Source organism: Giraffa tippelskirchi, chromosome 9, assembly GCF_054371585.1.
Source record: "Giraffa tippelskirchi isolate mGirTip1 chromosome 9, T2T-mGirTip1v1.2.pri, whole genome shotgun sequence".
Classification (NCBI taxonomy): domain Eukaryota; kingdom Metazoa; phylum Chordata; class Mammalia; order Artiodactyla; family Giraffidae; genus Giraffa; species Giraffa tippelskirchi.
This window is the reverse complement of record NC_137283.1, coordinates 49,763,973-49,783,753: the sequence shown is the minus strand read 5'-3', so window position 1 is coordinate 49,783,753 and position 19,781 is coordinate 49,763,973. Positions and strand designations below refer to the sequence as shown.

At 52.9% G+C, this 19,781-nt stretch overlaps 2 protein-coding genes across 2 annotated transcripts; both read left to right on the top strand.

Annotated features, from left to right (window-relative positions):
* Window positions 1–238: 238 nt before the first annotated feature.
* Window positions 239–2,105, top strand: LOC145521861 (cathelicidin-4-like). Its single transcript, XM_081530865.1, has 5 exons — window positions 239–436; window positions 550–657; window positions 801–872; window positions 1,464–1,633; window positions 2,096–2,105. The coding sequence occupies exons 1-5, from the start codon at window positions 239–241 to the stop codon at window positions 2,103–2,105; spliced, it is 558 nt and encodes a 185-aa protein (XP_081386991.1).
* An 8,405-nt stretch (window positions 2,106–10,510) lies between these two features.
* On the top strand, window positions 10,511–11,853 carry LOC145521860 (cathelicidin-2-like). The gene is made up of 4 exons (XM_081530864.1): window positions 10,511–10,708; window positions 10,822–10,929; window positions 11,073–11,144; window positions 11,737–11,853. The coding sequence occupies exons 1-4, from the start codon at window positions 10,511–10,513 to the stop codon at window positions 11,851–11,853; spliced, it is 495 nt and encodes a 164-aa protein (XP_081386990.1).
* Window positions 11,854–19,781: the final 7,928 nt, after the last annotated feature.

The window sequence follows — 19,781 nt, the reverse complement described above, 5'->3', positions numbered from 1 at the left end:
GCCAAAATGCTGTCAGAAGATGGAGAAATCATTTCTTCACCTTGCTCAGGGTCCTCCCTGCCCACTGCCTAGCAGTCCTGTGAGGCCACAGCAGGGGCTGAAGCAAGTCCTTCTCACACGCTGGGAGGAGGGCAGAGTTGGGGCGGGTGAGGAAGACTCCTGGTTGAGCGATTGCATCAGGCTCTGGCTGAGCATAAAAGGAGGGTCCCTCAGGCTGGGAGGATGAGGACTGGGGACCATGGAGACCCAGGGAGCCAGCCTCTCCCTGGGGCGCTGGTCACTGTGGCTACTGCTGCTGGGACTAGCGCTGCCCTCGGCCAGTGCCCCGGCCCTCAGCCTCAGGGAGGCTGTGCTTCGTGCTGTGGGTCAGTTCAACGAGAGGTCCTCAGAAGCTAATCTCTACCGCCTCCTGGAGCTTGACCCTACATCCAATGATGTGAGTTATGAAGGAATCTGGGGAGGGGGCCAGCTAGTTGGGGGGCAAGGAGACAGATCAGAGGAAGAAGAATGAGCCCAAACTCAGTTTCCCCTACTTTGACCCATGACCAGGAGGTAGGCCCAGGCCCCAGAAAGCCTGTGAGCTTCACGGTGAAGGAGACCGTGTGCCCCAGGACGACCCAGCAGCCCCCGGAGCAGTGTGACTTCAAGGAGAATGGGGTGAGGATGGGAGTGGGGGAGGGGAATGGCAGATGCTTCCCAGGGGTTGGACAGTGGGGTTGGGGAAGATTTCCAACCCTGGGAGGAGGCCGGGAGGTTATGGCCACAGGGGTTCCAGTTTGACCTTGAACCTCCCCTTCCAGCTGGCGAAACAGTGTGTGGGGACAGTCACCCTGGACCCATCCAATGACCAATTTGACATAAACTGTAATGAGGTGAGTGGCCCCTTCTGGACTGTGGGGTTTCTGGTCAGGGAGTAAGTATGTGAAACATCCTTTGGACCAATGACCCGCTGCCCCATCGAGGGCAGAGAAAGGCCCTCCCACCTGGGCCCACCCTCCCTGAGCCCCAAGTCTCCAGCCCGGGCTGTGCATCCCTTAAAGCAGTGGTTCTCTAATGGGGTCCCGACGCGGGAACTGACAGGAAGGCAGATTCTCAGCACCACTCACACCAGCTGAATCCAACTCTGGGGTGAGGTCCAGCCATTTGTATTTTCACAAGGCCTGCAGAGGGCTCTGACTGTGCAGAAGCTTGAGAGGCACTGACTCAATAATGATCTTCAGGCCTTGCTTTGCTGGGATGGGTTTGTGACCCTGGGAAGCCCCTTATCATCTGTGGGCCTCAGTTTCATCTCCGTCTGCGGTATGCAGATTTAACCATATGCTCCAAAGGTCGCAGCCAGAGGGTGACCTGGGTCCCCGAGGTTCCTGGAGTCCACTAGTTAGGGGCTGGCAGATCTGGAGGGAGGGGCCTTGTCTTGACCTTTACCCAGTTCTCACAAGAAACCTGTTTTTATTGGTTCACAGCTTCAGAGTGTCAGAATTCCTCCACCGTTCGGTCCACCATTTGGTCCACCATTCGGTCCACCGTTCGGTCCACCATTCGGTCCACCGTTCGGTCCACCATTCCGTCCACCGTTCGGTCCACCGTTCGGTCCACCATTTGGTCCACCATTCCGTCCACCGTTCGGTCCACCGTTCGGTCCACCATTCGGTCCACCCATAAGACCGTTCCCACTTCCTGGGCCAAGATTTCCTGGCAGACGGTGAACAATAGGCAGCTAACTCCCTGATAAGGGCTTCTGTTGAATCAGAAGGCCAGAGAAGACTTCTTGGGATCCCTTTTGCCCTGAGTCAGCATCCAGAAAATGAAATCTTGTGAAAACAGCTTCGTCTAGCTTTCAATTTCAATTGTCTCCCGTCTTCCAACTTACCATGACCTTTCAGAGTGTGTTTGTATGTGTGTGTGTATGTGTGTGTGTGTGTGTGTGTGTGTGTGTGTGATCACTCCTGTGAACAGAGAGAAGTGTGAGGCCCCTGTTCCTTCCAGGAGGGTATGGGGGTGGGGGGAGAGGCAGCAGCCCCAGGAGCTCCAGGACAGCGTCTCCACCCTCGGGTCCCTCCCGAGCCCTTCACCCGCCTCTGCCCTCCTCCTCCAGCACCCAGTAGGAGACCTGCTGTGTGTGCAGTGCTGGTGGGGCTGCTGCTCCTGCTCACGTGGAGCTGACAGTCCACGAGGTGCCAGGCTTCCCACCTTGTTAAACACTCACGGAGACACAGTTCAGTTTCAGGGATAAGCCTGCATGTACCATGCCCAGAACATTCCTCTTCCCCATGACAATCTTAACTCTGGAAAGCCTACGCCTCCTGACTTTCCTGTGGCATTCAGACACATCACTGTTTTTCTAGTTGGCTCCCACATTTTAGTGGTGGTTCTGTGTGATGGAATCCAATGATATAAAACTTCTCATTAAAAAGAAGCATTCTGCTCATCGGGGTGATGAGCTGAATACTGTGTGAGACGCACAGGGTGACACACAGGTCACATCCCTCTTTCCCCGGGTGTTCAGACATTGTCTATGTCCTGCCCACTCCCCATGCTCTAGCTCTCGCCATGCCCCTTTGCACTGGGGCAGACTGGAAGCACTAGGAAGTTTGTATTCTGGTAGCAGCTTCAACCAACCATTGGAGGGAATTGGTGGAAAAACACCTCCTCTTCCCCACTCTTGGGGTGGCCCCCTCCCAGATATGTATAACCCTGTGTGAGGTCCCCACCGGGATTTAGCCCCAACTGCCCCCATCAGTGACCTCTTCATTGACCCCTCCTCTTTTGACTCATGTCCTGCCCTGTCTCCCCTGTCCACACTTCTGCCGGCTCTTTCTGGAATCTCCTCGCAAACAAACTCCTTCCACCAAAGGCTTGTCTTAGGTCTCCTGCTGGGTCTACCTGCACCAAGACACAGATTGCCTTCTCTAGAGGGACAGAGGGCAGGATCTCACAGAGCATTTGCTCTGCTACCTGTCAGGCTTGGCTCCTCTTGGTGAGCAGGTGGGGCTGGTTTCAGGCAGGTTAGAGGAACCTCACGCTTCTCACTTGAGGGAACATGGCCTGTGATGGCAGTGGAGTCGTGCAGAGTCCGTCCACTCGTTTCATATGCGTCAGGTGTGGGGCCTGATGTGGAGACAAGAGAGAAGGGCCTGAGGGGTCCAGGGTGGTGGTGCAGGAGCGAGGGTCCTGGGGGCAATGCTGAAAGCCAAGGGGCACTGAAGGTTTCACAATGTAGTGAGAGGGGACGGGAGGTCAAGAGGCCCCGGGAGATGACTCCTCCCTGGAGTGTTTCTCGGTGTCTGTGCGCATGTGAAGGTCACTCAGTTCGGGGCAGGGGACAGCTTCCTTGGTTGGGGGCACTGAAATCAAAGACAGAGTGGAGGAGATCAAGAGGTCAGGAAGAGGAGGGCCAATGAGCATGGGCCAGAAGTGGCTTCTCCATCCCCCAGACCCATGCTGTGTCAAGGAGAGAAACTAGGCTGTTACTAGGCAAAGACCTTGTGGATCTTGACTGTATTCATCCTTTCATGAATGAAGTTGTAAGATGTAACATGCAGCCCCCTGTTCTCCCGTGCACCACTCTGCCTCTTTGTCATCCCCAGCTGGAGCAGGGTAGGACGCTGTCAGGGGAGGCAGAGAGCTACATTGTCACTTTCATGGCCCCTAGGCACTTTTAACTGTGTGGACTCATTCATCCTCAAAAATGTATCTCATGCTATATTTTTCAACTCAGTTCAGTTGAGTTCAGTCGCTCAGTGGTGTGTGACTCTGTCTGATGTTCAGAGCCTCAAAGAGGAACACCCCTATCACAGGAAGGGTGAAAAATGAAAATCTCAACAAAATGACTCTTTCCTGGAAAACAGGAAAACAGGGCACTTGGAGGGAAACATCTAGAGGCAAAGGTGGGCGATCATATTCCAGATGCAGCTCTCTCAGACGTGGGGTCTGTGTCAGAGCTCCCTGGGGGCTTTGGTCCACCAGGGTCCTGAAGATGCCTGGTCCTTCATGGGTGGATGTGCTAATTTAAAGGAGGATGCGTGGGCTGTGCCGCCACTGCTGCTCAGCCTCAAAAACATCTTTTGACACCTGTGCCTGAACAAGGCCCCTCGGTCAAGAAACCTTCCCAAATTTACCTGGTTGCATTTCTCACTGTCTCACGGGCAGTACGCCAGAGACTGGCAGTGTGGCCCAGTGTCTGCCTATGCAACTGGATGGTCAAGCCTCCATCCTTGGGGGTATCAAACCTTGTTGCAATAGAATGCTCTGCGCTCACCACCTCTTTTATGACTCACATTGATATGCAAGAAAAATGACCATTCACGGGCTGTGTTAATGGAATCTCAAATGAATTAAACCTGTGCTGGCTAGGTAGGATCTCTAGGCATGTGAATACACCATCACATGGGACATGGTGATCCATTTAAATCCACCATCAGACCTCAAAATATTGACAAAGCCTAGCGATGCCAGCACATGAGGCCAAGAAAGCCTGGCCAAAGTGGCTGACTGCCAGCTTCACGACTGAGTGACAAAAGGAATTCCAGGGCAATAACAGGGATGCCATCTCTGTCCGCACAGCATACGTGGTATATGATATTCAAAGACTCTCAGATGGTCTATGTTTCATATCTGGATTCACAGAACACATCCGATCTGCAACAACATTGCCTTTTAGTAAGAAGCTGGGTGTGAACAGCTACCCAGAAGGCTCCCTGGACCTTCAATGCCCCCAATCTCATCTCCGAGTAGTCAGTACCATTGGAAGATGAAATGGACTCTGAGAAGAAACATCGAAAGGATGACTATACACCCAAGGCTCACCTCCCAGTGGAGCACACACTTAGGGAAGGCAACTTGAATTCTAAACGAGCTGATTCCCTGGGAGGCTACCTTCTAGTTAAGTAGAATGCTTAATTTTGAGGCTCGTAAATGAGGGAAGAGGCCCATACTGATGGAAGACTCTCAAACCACATGAGTAATCTTTCTCACCCCACTTGTCTTTTTCCCAGGCACCTCTGGCAGCTCCTAGTATCAGAATTTGCCATCTACAAAGAAGACCCACGTGGGGGGTGACTCTACCCTAGTGCTCATTGCACTGCCAGCTCTGCTGCTGGAAGGATATTGATGACGTTGATCATGAATATGAGGTGGAAACTCCTAAGGCGATCCTACTGGTGTTTCAGGGCATAGAGAGCTGTTCTATGATGGGTCACGGCATAAAAGGATGAAGCTGCTGAGCACGTAGGGAGGAGTCTGGGCACATGGTCTAGGACAAGGGGAGGGCTGGGGACAGGAATAGTGATTGCTGAGGGACTGGGCCTTCAGATCACTTGGTTGTGAAGAAAGTAACTACCCTGGTGATGGGAATAGAAGGCCTCCAATTCACAGAGTCTAGGGTGGGAAGACTCACCATTCATTGCTCTCTCAGCGTTTGTCTGCAGGGCATCTGGTCACTTTCACCCAGACTCTACCTGATCAACAGCCAATAAAGAGTCTTTTTCTAAAAATTATTTATTTATTTATGACTGTGCTGAGTCTTCATTGCTGTGCTTGGGCATTCTCTAGTTGCGGCGAATGGGAGTTACTCTTCATTGCAGTGCACAGGCTTCTCATCTCGGTGGCTTCTCTTGTTGCAGAGTATGAGCTCTAGAAGGTGGGCTCAGTAGCATACAGGCTTATGGTGGGCTGGCATGGAAGCTTAGTTGCCCCACAGCATGTGGAATCTTCCCAGATCAGGGATCAAACCCATGTCCCCTGTATTGACAGGCAAATTCTTTACCACTAGACCACCACGGAAGTCCTGAAGAGTCTTAATCTAAGGGCTCTTGTTACCTTTCCAACAACTGCCACCTCCATGAGTAGACAGCCTCCACTAAACATGACATAACAAGGTTGACCTTCTAGATACTGATAAGATTTTCATAAGTCTCATCATGAAATTTTGAACTCTTTTACATGTGTTGCCCAGAATATGGTAGCTGTTTTAAGCTTAAAGACTTGTCAGATTCTGACATCACAAGAACAACAACTCTTGCTGATCTTGCTGCTACTAAGTATGTGAAAGTCTGGCCTGGACTTACCTACAACACCCAGATAGTCTAAACTCTCTCTTGTGGTGATAAAGAGTGTTTAGTGGGCAGGGGGCAAGGCTGGTATCAAGAGTGTGTCACCAGTGTAGTCACATAGGCCCCCATACGTGGGTACTTGCTAATGACTGATTCTTGAGGTCTTGAAATTCTCATGATTTTGAACGAGGGGCCCCACATTTTTATTTTGCAAGTGATGGAGCCAGTGCTAGCCAGTGGTGACTCCATACTTGAAATAATACAGGAAGGAGGCCCCCGAAACCATTCTGAGAGCAACCTACTTCCCTCTACCCTTGCCCCAGTTCTCCCCAGGGTCTTCCCCCCTACCCCAGCAACCTCGGCAGCCAGAGGGCAAGGGATAACCCTGGAAGCAGTGGAAAGAGTGGGAGGTAGACCAGGGCAGAACAGGCCCCCAGTTCAGCCCTTCAGTGTCTAGAGCACTGCTGGTCAAAAAGAAGAGTCTCCAGAACTTCTTAAAGTTCTGAGATTCACGAGAGATACAGGGGTCGCCAGAGTGGCGGGTAGTGGGGTCAGAGAAAGGGGTAGGGAGATAGTCTAAGAAAGATGGAGGCCCTAGACTGGACCAGGGGGACTCCACACTGGACAAGAACTCTGGGTCCTTCTATCAACCCTGATTTGGCCAAGACCTCTCTCCCAAGGCCGCACCTCACCCCACCCTGGGCCTGTTTCCTTCTTGGCTTAATGAGACTGGTGGTGAGCCCTACCCTGCTCTCCTGACAAGAATGCTGTGAACTCAGAGGAGGTGGGTACAGAGGAGCCTGTTGTACCCCGAAGGACCACACACACAGGTCACATCGTTGGACTCAGGTCTTCAGACTCCATAGGCAATGTGGTCATGCGCAGGCTGCGAGTGGGGGAGGCAGGACAAAAGGGGCCTCAGGCTCCCCTCGAAGTGTTGTTACCATGAATCTCCCAGGGATTAGTGTCAGGGTTGTTGTGTTGGTGACAGGATGGACCCCAGGGATCCCACTCAGTGTTTTCATCATTGGCAAATCACTTGGAAGAAAGCTCTTTCAGAGATTGCCCAAGGGCACACTAGTGACCATCATGGCAGGAACTCCCAGCAAAATGGAGAAAGTTCCCAACTTAAGGGATGGCAAGGGTGTCAGTCTTGTTTCCTATTCACAGCCAGGGTGTCACACCTACACAGCATAGCTGCCAGCAGCCCCAGCCCTCCCTTCCCTGGTCCCTGCCACCCATCAGCCCTCCCACTCTCCACCTCGCTGTAACCTGCAATTCCAGCTCCCCAAGCTCTTTCCTTTTCTGTTGATTTAAATCCTTATGGAGGGAGGTTGTTGCTGGAGACGGAATTGGTGGTTTTCTACAGGTGGTGATTAGGCAGGAAGGTGCTTTACAATCTCCTGAATATCTTTCCAAAAAAAATAAAGTCAAGTGCTTCCCTGTAACTATTGAGTTGGACCGGGGACCTGTGACAGATTCCAAGCTGGAAAAAATGGAGTCAGTGAGATGGTGTTTTGATCCCCAGTTGGTCTGTCACTCTTACTAGGAGTTGGTGCCTTCTCTCTTTAATTTCCAAAGGGCGTACTAGCTGGCCTGGGCTGGGTGAAGCCTCCCCCTTCCCAGGGCACCTATAAGCAGACATAACACTCCACTAGGACAAGACAGTTGTGAGGACTAAATTAGAAAAGGGAGATGCTGGAGACATGGAAGGCTCGCTCCTCATCACAGGAGATGCAGACTGAGGACCTGGCAGAGGCCCCTAACAGGATCCAGGGAGGATGGGGAAGGAGACTTTAGTTTGAAGTGTGAAAAAAGGCAAGAGCGCAGAGGCAAGAAAGCACAGGGGAGGGCTTCCCTGGTGACTAAACGGTAAAGAATCTGCCTGCAGTGCAGGAGACCCAGGAGATGCAGGTTCGATCCCTGGGTTGAGATGTTCCCCTAGAGGAGGACATGGCTACCCACTTCAGTATTCTTGCCTGGGAAATCCCATGGACAGAGGAGCCTGGCGGGCTACAGTTCACGGGGTCGCAAAGAGTCGAACGTGAGTTAGCGAATAGACCACCACCACCAGGAAAGCACAGGGAGATTTCCAGGTTACCAAACACCCAGTAACCATGTGTGTTGCTAATTATTTGACTTGGGGAAAGGATACACCTTGACCAAAAGGCCACTGGGGCAATATCTGGGCGGTGTAACGAGGTTGCACAAAACTCACTTCTCTTTCCTTCTCCAAGGCTGAGTGGTCAACCAGCATCTCCCATCCAGGCTGCCGCCTTCCAAGGTGCCCTGACCAAGACCTCAAGGGTCCCACAGGGCAACTGAGTCCACAACCTCCCCGGGCCTCATGGGCCCATGGTGCTTCCCTGGTATTGACGGATTGGAATGTTCTTCTTGGCTTCAGCACTCCTCTGTCCCTTGGGCACAGTATTTCCCCCAGCTGTGCTCTCTTTTCCTCCCAGTGTCCCCCTCCCCACCTGGTGTTCAACCAGAGCACTGGGCAGGGAGTCCTGGAGGTCAAATCAGAAGAGATGTCCTGGACTTCCCTGGTGGTCCCGTGGGTAAGAATCCGCCTGCCAATGCAGGAGATGCAGGTTGGATCCCTGGTCCAGGAAGATCCCACACCAAGCAAGTAAGCCCTTGGGCCACAGCTACTGAGACCTCACACTCTAGAGCCTGTGCTCTGCAACAAGAGAAGCCACTGCAATGAGAAGCCTGTGTACCCCAACTAGAGAGTAGCCTTTGCTCTATGCAACCAGACTAGCTGGTGGGCAGCAATGAAGACACGGTACAGCCAAAACTAACTAACTAAATAAATAAAAATCACATTTTACTAAAAAAGCAAAAAAGAAGAAAGGATGTCCTGAAGGCTTTGGGAGACAAGAGGAAGAGGTACCACTTTTGGTTAAGGTCAGGGAAAGCTTTGCAAGGTGGCATGTCAGGGCAAGCAGAGGCACCAGCTGCAGAGATGGGGGACAAGCAGGAGGCTCTGAGATGCCTTGTGGTTGGAGTGGTCAAGGCAGCTTGAGACCTGACCTGCAGGGCCAGGGTGTGGACAATGAGGAGTGTCAAGATCCAGACTCTGCTGTCAGGCGGGAGTCTGTGTGCTCTGAAGGCAGAGGGTGAAATGGTCAAATCAGTATTCTGCCTTCGCATCTAGAAATGGTGTGAAGAGTGGACAGTGGTCTGGGTAGAGCCTGAAAATCAGGAAACATGGAGTCTGGAGGTTGTGGCTTCACTGAGAGGAGAAAAGACAGGGGTAGGCCCAGGGCAGGGGTGGTGGGAGGTCAGGGGAGTGTCCTCAGGAGGAAGAAGGAGCAGGTGGGGCTCCCAGGCTTCCAGCTCAGGGCTCCTGCGGCAGCACCCAGCCAACAGCCCAGGGCAGACAACCAGGGCGTTCATGAGAGTCTTAAACCCAGAGACAGAGCAGTGATTCATGTTCAGAACTGGTGTCTTGAGAAGGGTTGCTCCCAGGAACGTGTGAGGACTGGGGATAGAAGCAGCCGGCATGCACCTGAGCCAGCCCTGCCCCCTAAGAGGAGAGTCCTTGGAGGAGACTCAACAGGAGCCCCCAGGGAGGGGGCGGGGACCCAGGAGAAGAGGGACACGGGAGAATTGGTCAGGGGCAAGTTCAGGAGGACAGAGGGTCCCCAGAGCCTGTGGAGATGAAGACACGGCTTGAATGTGAATATGGATCCAGTGAGGACTGGGCAGCCTGCAGTGGCCTTGAGTGTAGAGAGGGCACTGAATTGGGGTCACAATGCAGATGACCCTTCCCATGCTTAGTTCAGGAGGGACCAATGGAACAGGCCATGTCTTGGGGGGGGGTTGCTGTGAAGGAGAACTTTTTCACTGAGAAAATAGTGGTGATGAATCTAGGAGAGGGCACCAAGGGAGCCAAGCCCTGACTGGCAGAGGTCTCAGCCCAGAGGACAGGATGGTGCAGGATTGATGTCTGCCTAGGGATGGGTTGGAAATGTAAGTCTACAGCAGGAGTTGATGGTCTTACCATTCTTCAAGTGTTAACTGAGTGCCTATTAGGTGCCAGACAGGGCCAAGAGCTGGCGATTGAGACGTGACCCACTCCTTTACTCTGGATGCTGAGGGGCCCATGGTGTAGAGTCAGAGGGGATGTAGACAGTGCCTGGCCCCTCCCTCTCCTGGAGGACACAACCCTGTTGAGCAAGCCTGCCTGTGACACTTCCCATGGGGTCCAGGAGAGGCCAAAATGCTGTCAGAAGATGGAGAAATCATTTCTTCACCTTGCTCAGGGTCCTCCCTGCCCACTGCCTAGCAGTCCTGTGAGGCCACAGCAGGGGCTGAAGCAAGTCCTTCTCACACGCTGGGAGGAGGGCAGAGTTGGGGCGGGTGAGGAAGACTCCTGGTTGAGCGATTGCATCAGGCTCTGGCTGAGCATAAAAGGAGGGTCCCTCAGGCTGGGAGGATGAGGACTGGGGACCATGGAGACCCAGGGAGCCAGCCTCTCCCTGGGGCGCTGGTCACTGTGGCTACTGCTGCTGGGACTAGCGCTGCCCTCGGCCAGTGCCCCGGCCCTCAGCCTCAGGGAGGCTGTGCTTCGTGCTGTGGGTCAGTTCAACGAGAGGTCCTCAGAAGCTAATCTCTACCGCCTCCTGGAGCTTGACCCTACATCCAATGATGTGAGTTATGAAGGAATCTGGGGAGGGGGCCAGCTAGTTGGGGGGCAAGGAGACAGATCAGAGGAAGAAGAATGAGCCCAAACTCAGTTTCCCCTACTTTGACCCATGACCAGGAGGTAGGCCCAGGCCCCAGAAAGCCTGTGAGCTTCACGGTGAAGGAGACCGTGTGCCCCAGGACGACCCAGCAGCCCCCGGAGCAGTGTGACTTCAAGGAGAATGGGGTGAGGATGGGAGTGGGGGAGGGGAATGGCAGATGCTTCCCAGGGGTTGGACAGTGGGGTTGGGGAAGATTTCCAACCCTGGGAGGAGGCCGGGAGGTTATGGCCACAGGGGTTCCAGTTTGACCTTGAACCTCCCCTTCCAGCTGGTGAAACAGTGTGTGGGGACAGTCACCCTGGACCCATCCAATGACCAATTTGACATAAACTGTAATGAGGTGAGTGGCCCCTTCTGGACTGTGGGGTTTCTGGTCAGGGAGTAAGTATGTGAAACATCCTTTGGACCAATGACCCGCTGCCCCATCGAGGGCAGAGAAAGGCCCTCCCACCCGGGCCCACCCTCCCTGAGCCCCAGGTCTCCAGCCCTGGCTGTGCATCCCTTAAAGCAGTGGTTCTCTAATGGGGTCCCGACACGGGAACTGACAGGAAGGCAGATTCTCAGCACCACTCACACCAGCTGAATCCAACTCTGGGGTGAGGTCCAGCCATTTGTACTTTCACAAGGCCTGCAGAGGGCTCTGACTGTGCAGAAGCTTGAGAGGCACTGACTCAGTAATGATCTTCAGGCCTTGCTTTGCTGGGATGGGTTTGTGACCCTGGGAAGCCCCTTATCATCTGTGGGCCTCAGTTTCATCTCCGTCTGTGGTATGCAGATTTAACCATATGCTCCAAAGGTCGCAGCCAGAGGGTGACCTGGGTCCCCGAGGTTCCTGGAGTCCACTAGTTAGGGGCTGGCAGATCTGGAGGGAGGGGCCTTGTCTTGACCTTCACCCAGTTCTCACAAGAAACCTGTTTTTTATTGGTTCACAGCTTCAGAGTGTCAGAATTCCTCCACCGTTCGGTCTACCCGTAAGACCGTTGCCATTTCGTTGGCCAAAATTTCGTTGGCCAAAATTTCGTTGGCCAAGATTTCCTGGCAGACGGTGAACAATAGGCAGACAATTCCCTGATAAGTGCTTCTGTTGAATCAGAAGGCCAGAGAAGACTTCTTTGGATATCTTTTGCCCTGAGTCAGCATCCAAAAAATAAAATCTTATGAAAACAGCTTCGTCTAGCTTTCAGTTTCAATTGTCTCCCCTCTTCCAACTTACCATGACCTTTCAGAGTGTGTTTGTATGTGTGTGTGTATGTGTGTGTGATCACTCCTATGAACAGAGAGAAGTGTGAGGCCCCTGTTCCTTCCAGGAGGGTACGGGGGTGGGGGGAGAGGCAGTAGCCCCAGGAGCTCCAGGACAGCATCTCCACCCTCGGGTCCCTCCCGAGCCCTTCACCCGCCTCTGCCCTCCTCCTCCAGCACCCAGTAGGAGACCTGCTGTGTGTGCGGTGCTGGTGGGGCTGCTGCTCCTGCTCACGTGGAGCTGACAGTCCACGAGGGGCCAGGCTTCCCACCTTGTTAAACACTCACAGACACACAGTTCAGTCTTAGGGCTGAGCATGCAAATACAATGCCCTAAACGTTCCTCTTGCCCTTGACGATCTTAATTCTGGAATAGTCTGCCCCTCCTGGCTTTTCCTGTGGTTTTGAGACACGCTACCATTTCTTTAGCTGGGTCCCAGATTTCAGCGATGGGCTTGGGTTTAGGGATCACATGACACAAAAATATGCACCATTAAATACAAGCATCCTGCTCTTTGGGGTGAAGAGCTCTGCATGAGGGTGAGAGACACACACAGAGTGACACACAGGTCACATCATTGTTTGCCTGGGTGTTTCAGACACTGTCCACACCCCACCCACTCCTTATTCCCTAGCTGATCTTTGCTCTGGGGCAGACTGGAAGCACTGGTTTGGGGCTGGGGGGCTGTTGGATCCAGGAAGCAACTTCCATCAACCATTGCGGGGACTTGGTGGAAAAACACCTCTTCTTCCTCAAGACTTGGTGGCTGGTTTCCAGACATGTCACACCACTCCCTGATGTCCACAGCTGGGTTGAGCCCCTGTCTCCCATTTTTGTAACCTCTTCATTGAAACACATCCTCTTTGACTCAGGTCCTGCCCTGTCTCCCCTCTCTACACTCCTGCTGGCGCTTTCTGGAATCATCTCCCAAACAAAATATTGGGTTAGCCAAAAAGTAATATCTTACCCAAAATCCCGAACAACTTTTTGGCCAACACGATACTTCCACTAAATGCTTGTCTTAGGTCTGCATCGGAGCCAACCTGAACCAAGACACAGATTGCCTTCTCTGAGAGGGACAGAGGGCAGGATCTCACAGAGCATTTACTCTGCTACCTGTCAGACTTGGCTCCTCTTGGTGAGCAGGTGGGGCTGATTTCAGGCAGGTTAGAGGAACCTCATGCTTCTCACCCTACATCACTCTACTTCTTCCAGCATTCTGGGATGAATGCTACAGGGAAACTCGGGGCTGTGCTGTGTCTGTGCCTGAGGATTCAGGCTTGCCAGAGCTACAGGTTAAATGGTCAGGATCTTTTTTTTTTTGAGCTGGTTGTTAAACTCTTGGTAGCTTGAAGTTGGTGGCCATTCCTGCTGACAGGTTGATGACTCCCAAGCTCCGTGCCGCCCCCTCCTGTCTGTGCTGCTGAGGCAGTGAAGACTGCAGGAAAGAGAGGTGGTACTAGAACCTATAGCTGGAGTCCACTGTTGCCGATGAAACTGAGCAGCATCTTGTGACAGGAGCCGTCCTTCCCCACTGTCTTTATGGTTGAGTTTGGGACTGCTCCTCTTCCCGACCTCACTCCATTCTATGATGTCATCATTGCTCTGAGAGGTTTCCTTGAGCCAACATGCATTTCCTCTTAGGCAAGTGAAGATAAATTTCACCCTGGTGGCTCAGCTCTGTAGGTCAGATGCTAGGAGCTATGATGGGTGTCTCTGCTTTGTGTTCACAAGGCCAGTCAAGATGCTGATAAGGCTGGATTCCTTTCAATAGCCTCTAGGGGAGAACTGCTTTCTAGCTCATTCAGATTGATGGCAGAATTTGGTCCTTTGTGCTTGTAGGAGCGAGACTATGAATCCCTTGCATACTGTTGGCTGGGGTTGGTCTCAGTTCCTAGAGGCTCTTACCAGGACTTTGTTCACCTTTCTCCATCTTCAAAGGCAGCAATGGCCAGTGGAAGCCTTCTCTTTCTCCTAATCTCTCTGACTTCTGAGAGCTTGAATTTCTTAATAATTTTTGATTCAAGGGACATGTATTTTCATCTTGCAAGTTATGTAGCTGGCCCTGGCCAGTGGTGTCTCCACACTTCCCACAGCTCTTAAAGGAGACCCTGGAAGTCATTCTCAGAGCAACTGGTTTTACTCCATCCTTGTGGGAAAACATCCAGATGTCTTTTTGAGGCCTTGAGAACACAATGAGAAATATAGTTAAAAATAACCAGAGTACCTGGGCTGATTAGCCAAGGTCAGTGAGTCCTGCATGAGCAGTGGGAAAGTGAAAGGTGAGAACTTAGGAACGTCGGATCAGCACAAGTTAGAACGTCACTTGCCCATGCACTGATGGTTTCTCTGATGTTCCTGCGAGGATCTTTGCTTCCAGCCATCTAGAGCCCTTTGTACAGAAAATAACATAGAATTTCCAAAGAAAAACATTAACTGGGGATGTGACTGGGAACATGGGAAACTTAGGTTATCTTAAAAACCAGATACTTTCTGCCTACCAAGAGCTCAATAAAAGCGATATGGAATCGGTCAGCGGGATTCTTGATTCTCGAGGTCTTGAGTCCCCCGGTCCCATCTTTAAAACTTTAATTCTGTCTGTAATTTCTTTTTTCCAAACTGTGCGTTGACCCACTTTCGATCCCTACCTGCTGTACTGGCCACAGCACATACTTATCCAACTTTTATGTGTTGTCTTCACCCATAGTCTTGAGCGTCCGGAAGACAGGCGACAGCTCAGGAAGGGAAGAAAGAGAGTGGGAGTTGGCACAGCGCAGAAAGGGACCCCGGAGCAGCCTGTAAATGCTCATCGTGTTGCAAGTCAACAAGCTGAGTCTCCAGGCCTCTTAAAGCAGTGGGCTGCAGGAGGAATGCGGGGCTGACCAGGGTGGTGATGGGGGCCAGGCAGAGGCGGCCTGGGGTTCATCTGAGAGAGAAGTAGGAGGCCCCATATTGGACCGGGAAAAACTTCCTCAAGAGCTGGCACGCTGAGTGCTGCCATCAGCACCGGCCAAGACCTCGCTCCCAAGGCCAAACCCCCAACCCACCCAGGGCCTCTGTTTCCTCCCTGGTCTGATGGTGGTAAGCCCTGCCCTGCCTCCTGACAAGAGTGCTGTGAGGACCTCCCTGGCGGTCCAGTGGTTAACAATGTGCTTGCCAATGCAGGGGACACCGGTTCGATTTCTGGTCTGGGAAGACTCCACATGCCGCAGAGCAGCTAAGTCTGTGCACCACAACCATTGAGCCGCCTGCCCTAGAGCCTGTGGTCTGCAACAGAAAAGCCACTGAGATCAGAAGCCTGCACACCACTAGAGAGTGGTCCCCACTCACCACAACTAGAGAAAGCCTGTGCTCAGCAGTGAAGACCCAGTGTACCAAAAAGAAAAAAAGAAAAAAAACTCTCAGGTCGCCAACGCTGCTGCTGCTGTTTAGTTGCTATGTCATGTCTGACTCTTTCAGGACCCCAAGGACTGTAGTCCACGAGGTTCCTCTGTCCATGGGATTCTCCAGGTAGGGATACTGGAGTGGGTTGCCATTTCCTCCTCCAGGGGATCTTTCTGACTCAGGGATCAAACCCGAATCTTCTACTTGTCAGGAGGATTCTTTACTACTGAGCCACCTGGGAAGCCCGTATATCACACACAGCAGTATTAATTATATTTTTTACAGAAGAGTGCTGTGAGCTTAGAGGAGGTGGATTCACTGGAGCCCTTTGTACCCTGAAGGACCACACACACAGGTCCCATTCTTGGACTCAGGTCTCCAGGTTCCATAGACAACATGGCTGTGGGAGACTAGTGGGGGGGCAGGACACAAGGGGCCCCACTCTCCGTTCACAGTGTCTTCACCATGACCATCCCAGAGATTCATGTTAGGCTTGTTGCAATGGTGATAGGATGGACCCCAGGCACCTCACTCACTGGAAGGAAACTGGTGCCACTGGAGGAAAACTCACTTCGATGAGCTCACCCATGGGCACACAGGTGACCGTGGAGGCAAGGAGCCGTGGAGGGAGCCCCCTGCTTCAGCAGCTTCAGGGACAGTAGGGGGGATCTGTGCTGTGCCCACTGCAGAGCTTGGGTTTCACACCAACACAGCATGGCTCTCACCGAACACAGTTCTAACCCATACCATCCCTGCCACTCATCGGTCCTCCCAGTCTCCATCCCCATCCAATCCACAATCCCTCCTTCCCAGACTCCTCCCTTGTGTGTTGTTTTTAATCAAGGTCAGTATCTGAAAAGAGGTTCCCGCTCGGGAGGCAGTTTGTTGCCAGAGACATGATCAGTGGTTCTTTGCTTGTGGTGAGCAGTCCAAAAAGTGCTTTTAAAATCTCCAAATTACTTTGTTCTGTTTTTCCTTTAAAAAAATTTAATTATTTATTTATCTTGGCTGTGCCGGGTCTCTCACTGCTTTGCAGTGAAGGGCTACAGCTTTGTCTAGTTGCAGCGAACGGGGACTAAACGCTAGCTGTGGTATGCAGACTCCTCATTGCGGTGGCTCCTCTTGTTGCAGAGCACAGGCTCTAAGCATGCAGGCTTCACTAGTTGCAGCATGTGGGCTCAGTAGTCGTGGGTCGTAGGCTCTAGAGCACAGGATCAGGAGTTGGGGCCCACAGGCGTAGTTGTCCTACGGCATGTGAGATCTCCCTGGACCAGTGATCGAAACCACGTCTCCTGCATTGACGGATGGATTCTTTACCACTGCATCACTAGGGAAGTCCTTTCTTTTTCTTTCTTTTTTTCTGGTTTAATTTTTGCTGGCTTCCAAATTGTTTTTTGGAAATAAGAAAAGCAAGTGCCACCTGGACCTATTGAGGCTGGACCTGGGATCAGGAGAAAGGTGGATTCATGAGAAATAGAATCAGAGGAGATTACATTCTGATTTCCAGTCCATCATTCTCCCCAGGAGTTGGTCCCTTCTGTCTTTCCAAAGTGCATAGTAGATGGCAAAACGTGGGAGGAGTTGCTGGAGGAGTGTTTCTACCTTCCCAGGGCACTCATGGACAGATAGAAGACATCCACTAGGACAAGCCAGTCAGTGGGGAGGGAACACAGAGGCCCCCAGGAAAGGGGGAGGAGTGTGTGGGCTTCGTGTGAAAGGCCCTATCTTCCTCCATCCTCCCAGAAGTTGACGTGGATGGACTCAGCTCACTTTCTGCTTGAAGGTAGTGGTCTCCAGGAGGCTGACCCTGAGATCCTGAGGGTTTGCAAGTCTTTGTCCTGGTAGAAGAATGAGGGAGGATTTGCTTTCCTGGTGTACCCAAGGCATCCAGGGTCCTGTCTCGGGAGAGAACACCCCCTCAGTCTCTCTGCTGACAGGTCTGGCCTGGGCCTCCAGCTGCACTCTCTGCACCCATGTCCCCAGTAAAAACCCACCCACAGGAATGGTACCCATGCCCCATAGTCTGTTCACTGCCTGGGGCTGGCCCTGGGCCTGGTTCTCTTCTGCAAAGCTCAGGCACCTTCCCATTCAGCCCCTACCCGGGCCCAGCTCACCTTGTCACACAGCCCCAAATCCTGCGGAGAAGAGCTGGTAGGATGTTTGCTGTGCCTGGTGGTGGTGAGATCTGGAGCCTGAGCTTGGCTCGGGTGAGGCCCTTGAAATGACTGGGCTCAAGGCTGACTCTGAGCAGTCACCCTGATGCCCTCCAAGTACTCTGGCTACAGTGTGGCTGGTGCAGCCTCTGTTGGTTTTATGTCCCCCCCAGTACCTCGGGGTGGGATGGCGCTGCCCTCCTGCCAGCTGGTCTGCTTCATCAAACCCCATGCCTGGGAAATTCCAGCCTGGCTGAGGAGTTTCCAGGAGAATTTAGCCTCTCCGTCTCCTTGCTTCACCTGAAGTGGTCAGTGGGAAGGAGGAAGTAGACCCTGAGCAGAGAGAGGGTCCTGATGCTCAGCCCTCACCCAAGTCCACCCTCACAGCTCATTGGAAGCTTCCCTGTTCTCTGCAGAGGGCAGGAGGGAGGGCTGAATTGCCCTCCACTGGTCCCCGAGTGGTGGACAGCATGCTGGGTCAGTGGAGGGATTGGGTCCCCCGCTGGGTCTGCCATTTCCTAGTGTGTGTGTGGGTTGTCCTTGATTGAAAGATTTGCCTGTGGGTCTCATTTTCCTCGACAACTGATCTACACAGAGAGGTGGTGGGTGTTCCCAGAGATCTGGGACACTGTTTAGAGCTGAGTTTCCATTCCACTTGCCCCAGAGTCTCAGGGATTGGAAGGGTGGCTGGGAGGAGAAAAGGAGCGGGTGATGCAGGATCAGGGCTCCTACCTGAGTTTGTTGGGGTGAAAAGTGTATGTGGATTTCCCAGAGACCGGATGTGGAGTTGGGGGCAACCTGGTTGGGGACAAGGCTGTGGTGTCTTTCCTGAGAAGAGCTCTGTTCTGACAGGCTGTGAGGACTAAACCAGGATCCTGGAGGCATGGAAGGCTCACACTTAGCATCACATGAGGCACAGCCTGAACCAGGCAGAGGACACAACACCTCATCCAGAGAGAATGGACGAGGGGATTTCAGTCTGAAGTCTGAGCAAAGGCAAAGGCGCAGAGGCAGGAAAGCACAGGGTGGTGTCAGGGTTACCAGCCACCCAGTAACCATGGGTATTGCTAGTTATTTTCTATTGTAATCATCTCCCTTTCCTCCTTTGACTTGGGAAAAGGATACAGTTTGACCAAGATGCCTCTGGGGCAATATCTGGGCTGTGTAACCAGGTTTCATAAAGCCCAACTTTCTTTCCTTCTCCAAGACTGAGTGGGCAACCAGCACCATCCATCCAGGCTGCCACTTTCCAAGGCGGCCTGGCCAAACCCCCAAGGGTCCCCCAGGGCAACTGAATCCACAAGCTACCCCGGGCCTCATGGGAACAAGGTGCTTCCCTGCTGGTGATGGATTAGAATGGGCTTCATGGTCTCAGGACTCCTCTGTCCCTTGGGCACACTGTTTCTCCCAGCTGTGCTCTCTTGCCCTCCCAGTGGCCCCTGCTTCCCGTGCCCCCTCCTCACCAGTGTTCAACCAGAGCACTGGGCAGGGAGTCACTGAGGTCAAGTCAGAAGGGATGTCCTGAAGTCTCTGCGAGCCAAGAGGAGGAGTTTCCTTGTGTGGTTGCAGGTCAGGGAAGGCTTCTCAAGTTGGAAGGCAGGTCAAACAGAGGCATCAGGTGCAGAGATGGGAGGAGAGCAGGAGGCTCTGAGTGGCTTGTGGTTGGGGTGCACGGGGCACCCTGACACCTGAGAACTGCAGGGCTGGGTTGTGGATGGTGATGAGGATCAATATCCAGACCCTGGTGCCCCTGTCTCAAGGCAGCTGGCCAGTGGCTACATCAGTGTCTGGCAGGAGCCCTAGACAGTGGTGTGGAGGGTGGACAGTAGTTAGGGAAGACCCTGGAACACAAAGAAGTTGAACTCTGGGGCTTGTGGCTTCACTGAGAGGAAAGGAGACAGGGAGAGGAGCTGGGCAGGAGTGGAGGGAGGTGAGAGGGGATGTAGACACTGTCTACTCCTTCTGTCTTGGAGGGCACAACCCACCTGAGCGAGCCTTCCTGTGACACTTCCATGTGCCCCAGGAGAGGCCAAGGTATCAAGGGAAATGGAGAAACTATTTCCTCACCTTGCACAGGGGCCTCCTTGCCCACCACCCAGCAATCCCATGAGGCAACAGCAAGGACTCTGGCAAGACCAGCTCACACCCTGGGAGGAGGGCAGGGATGGGGAAGGTTCCTGGTTGAGCCTTTGCATCAGGC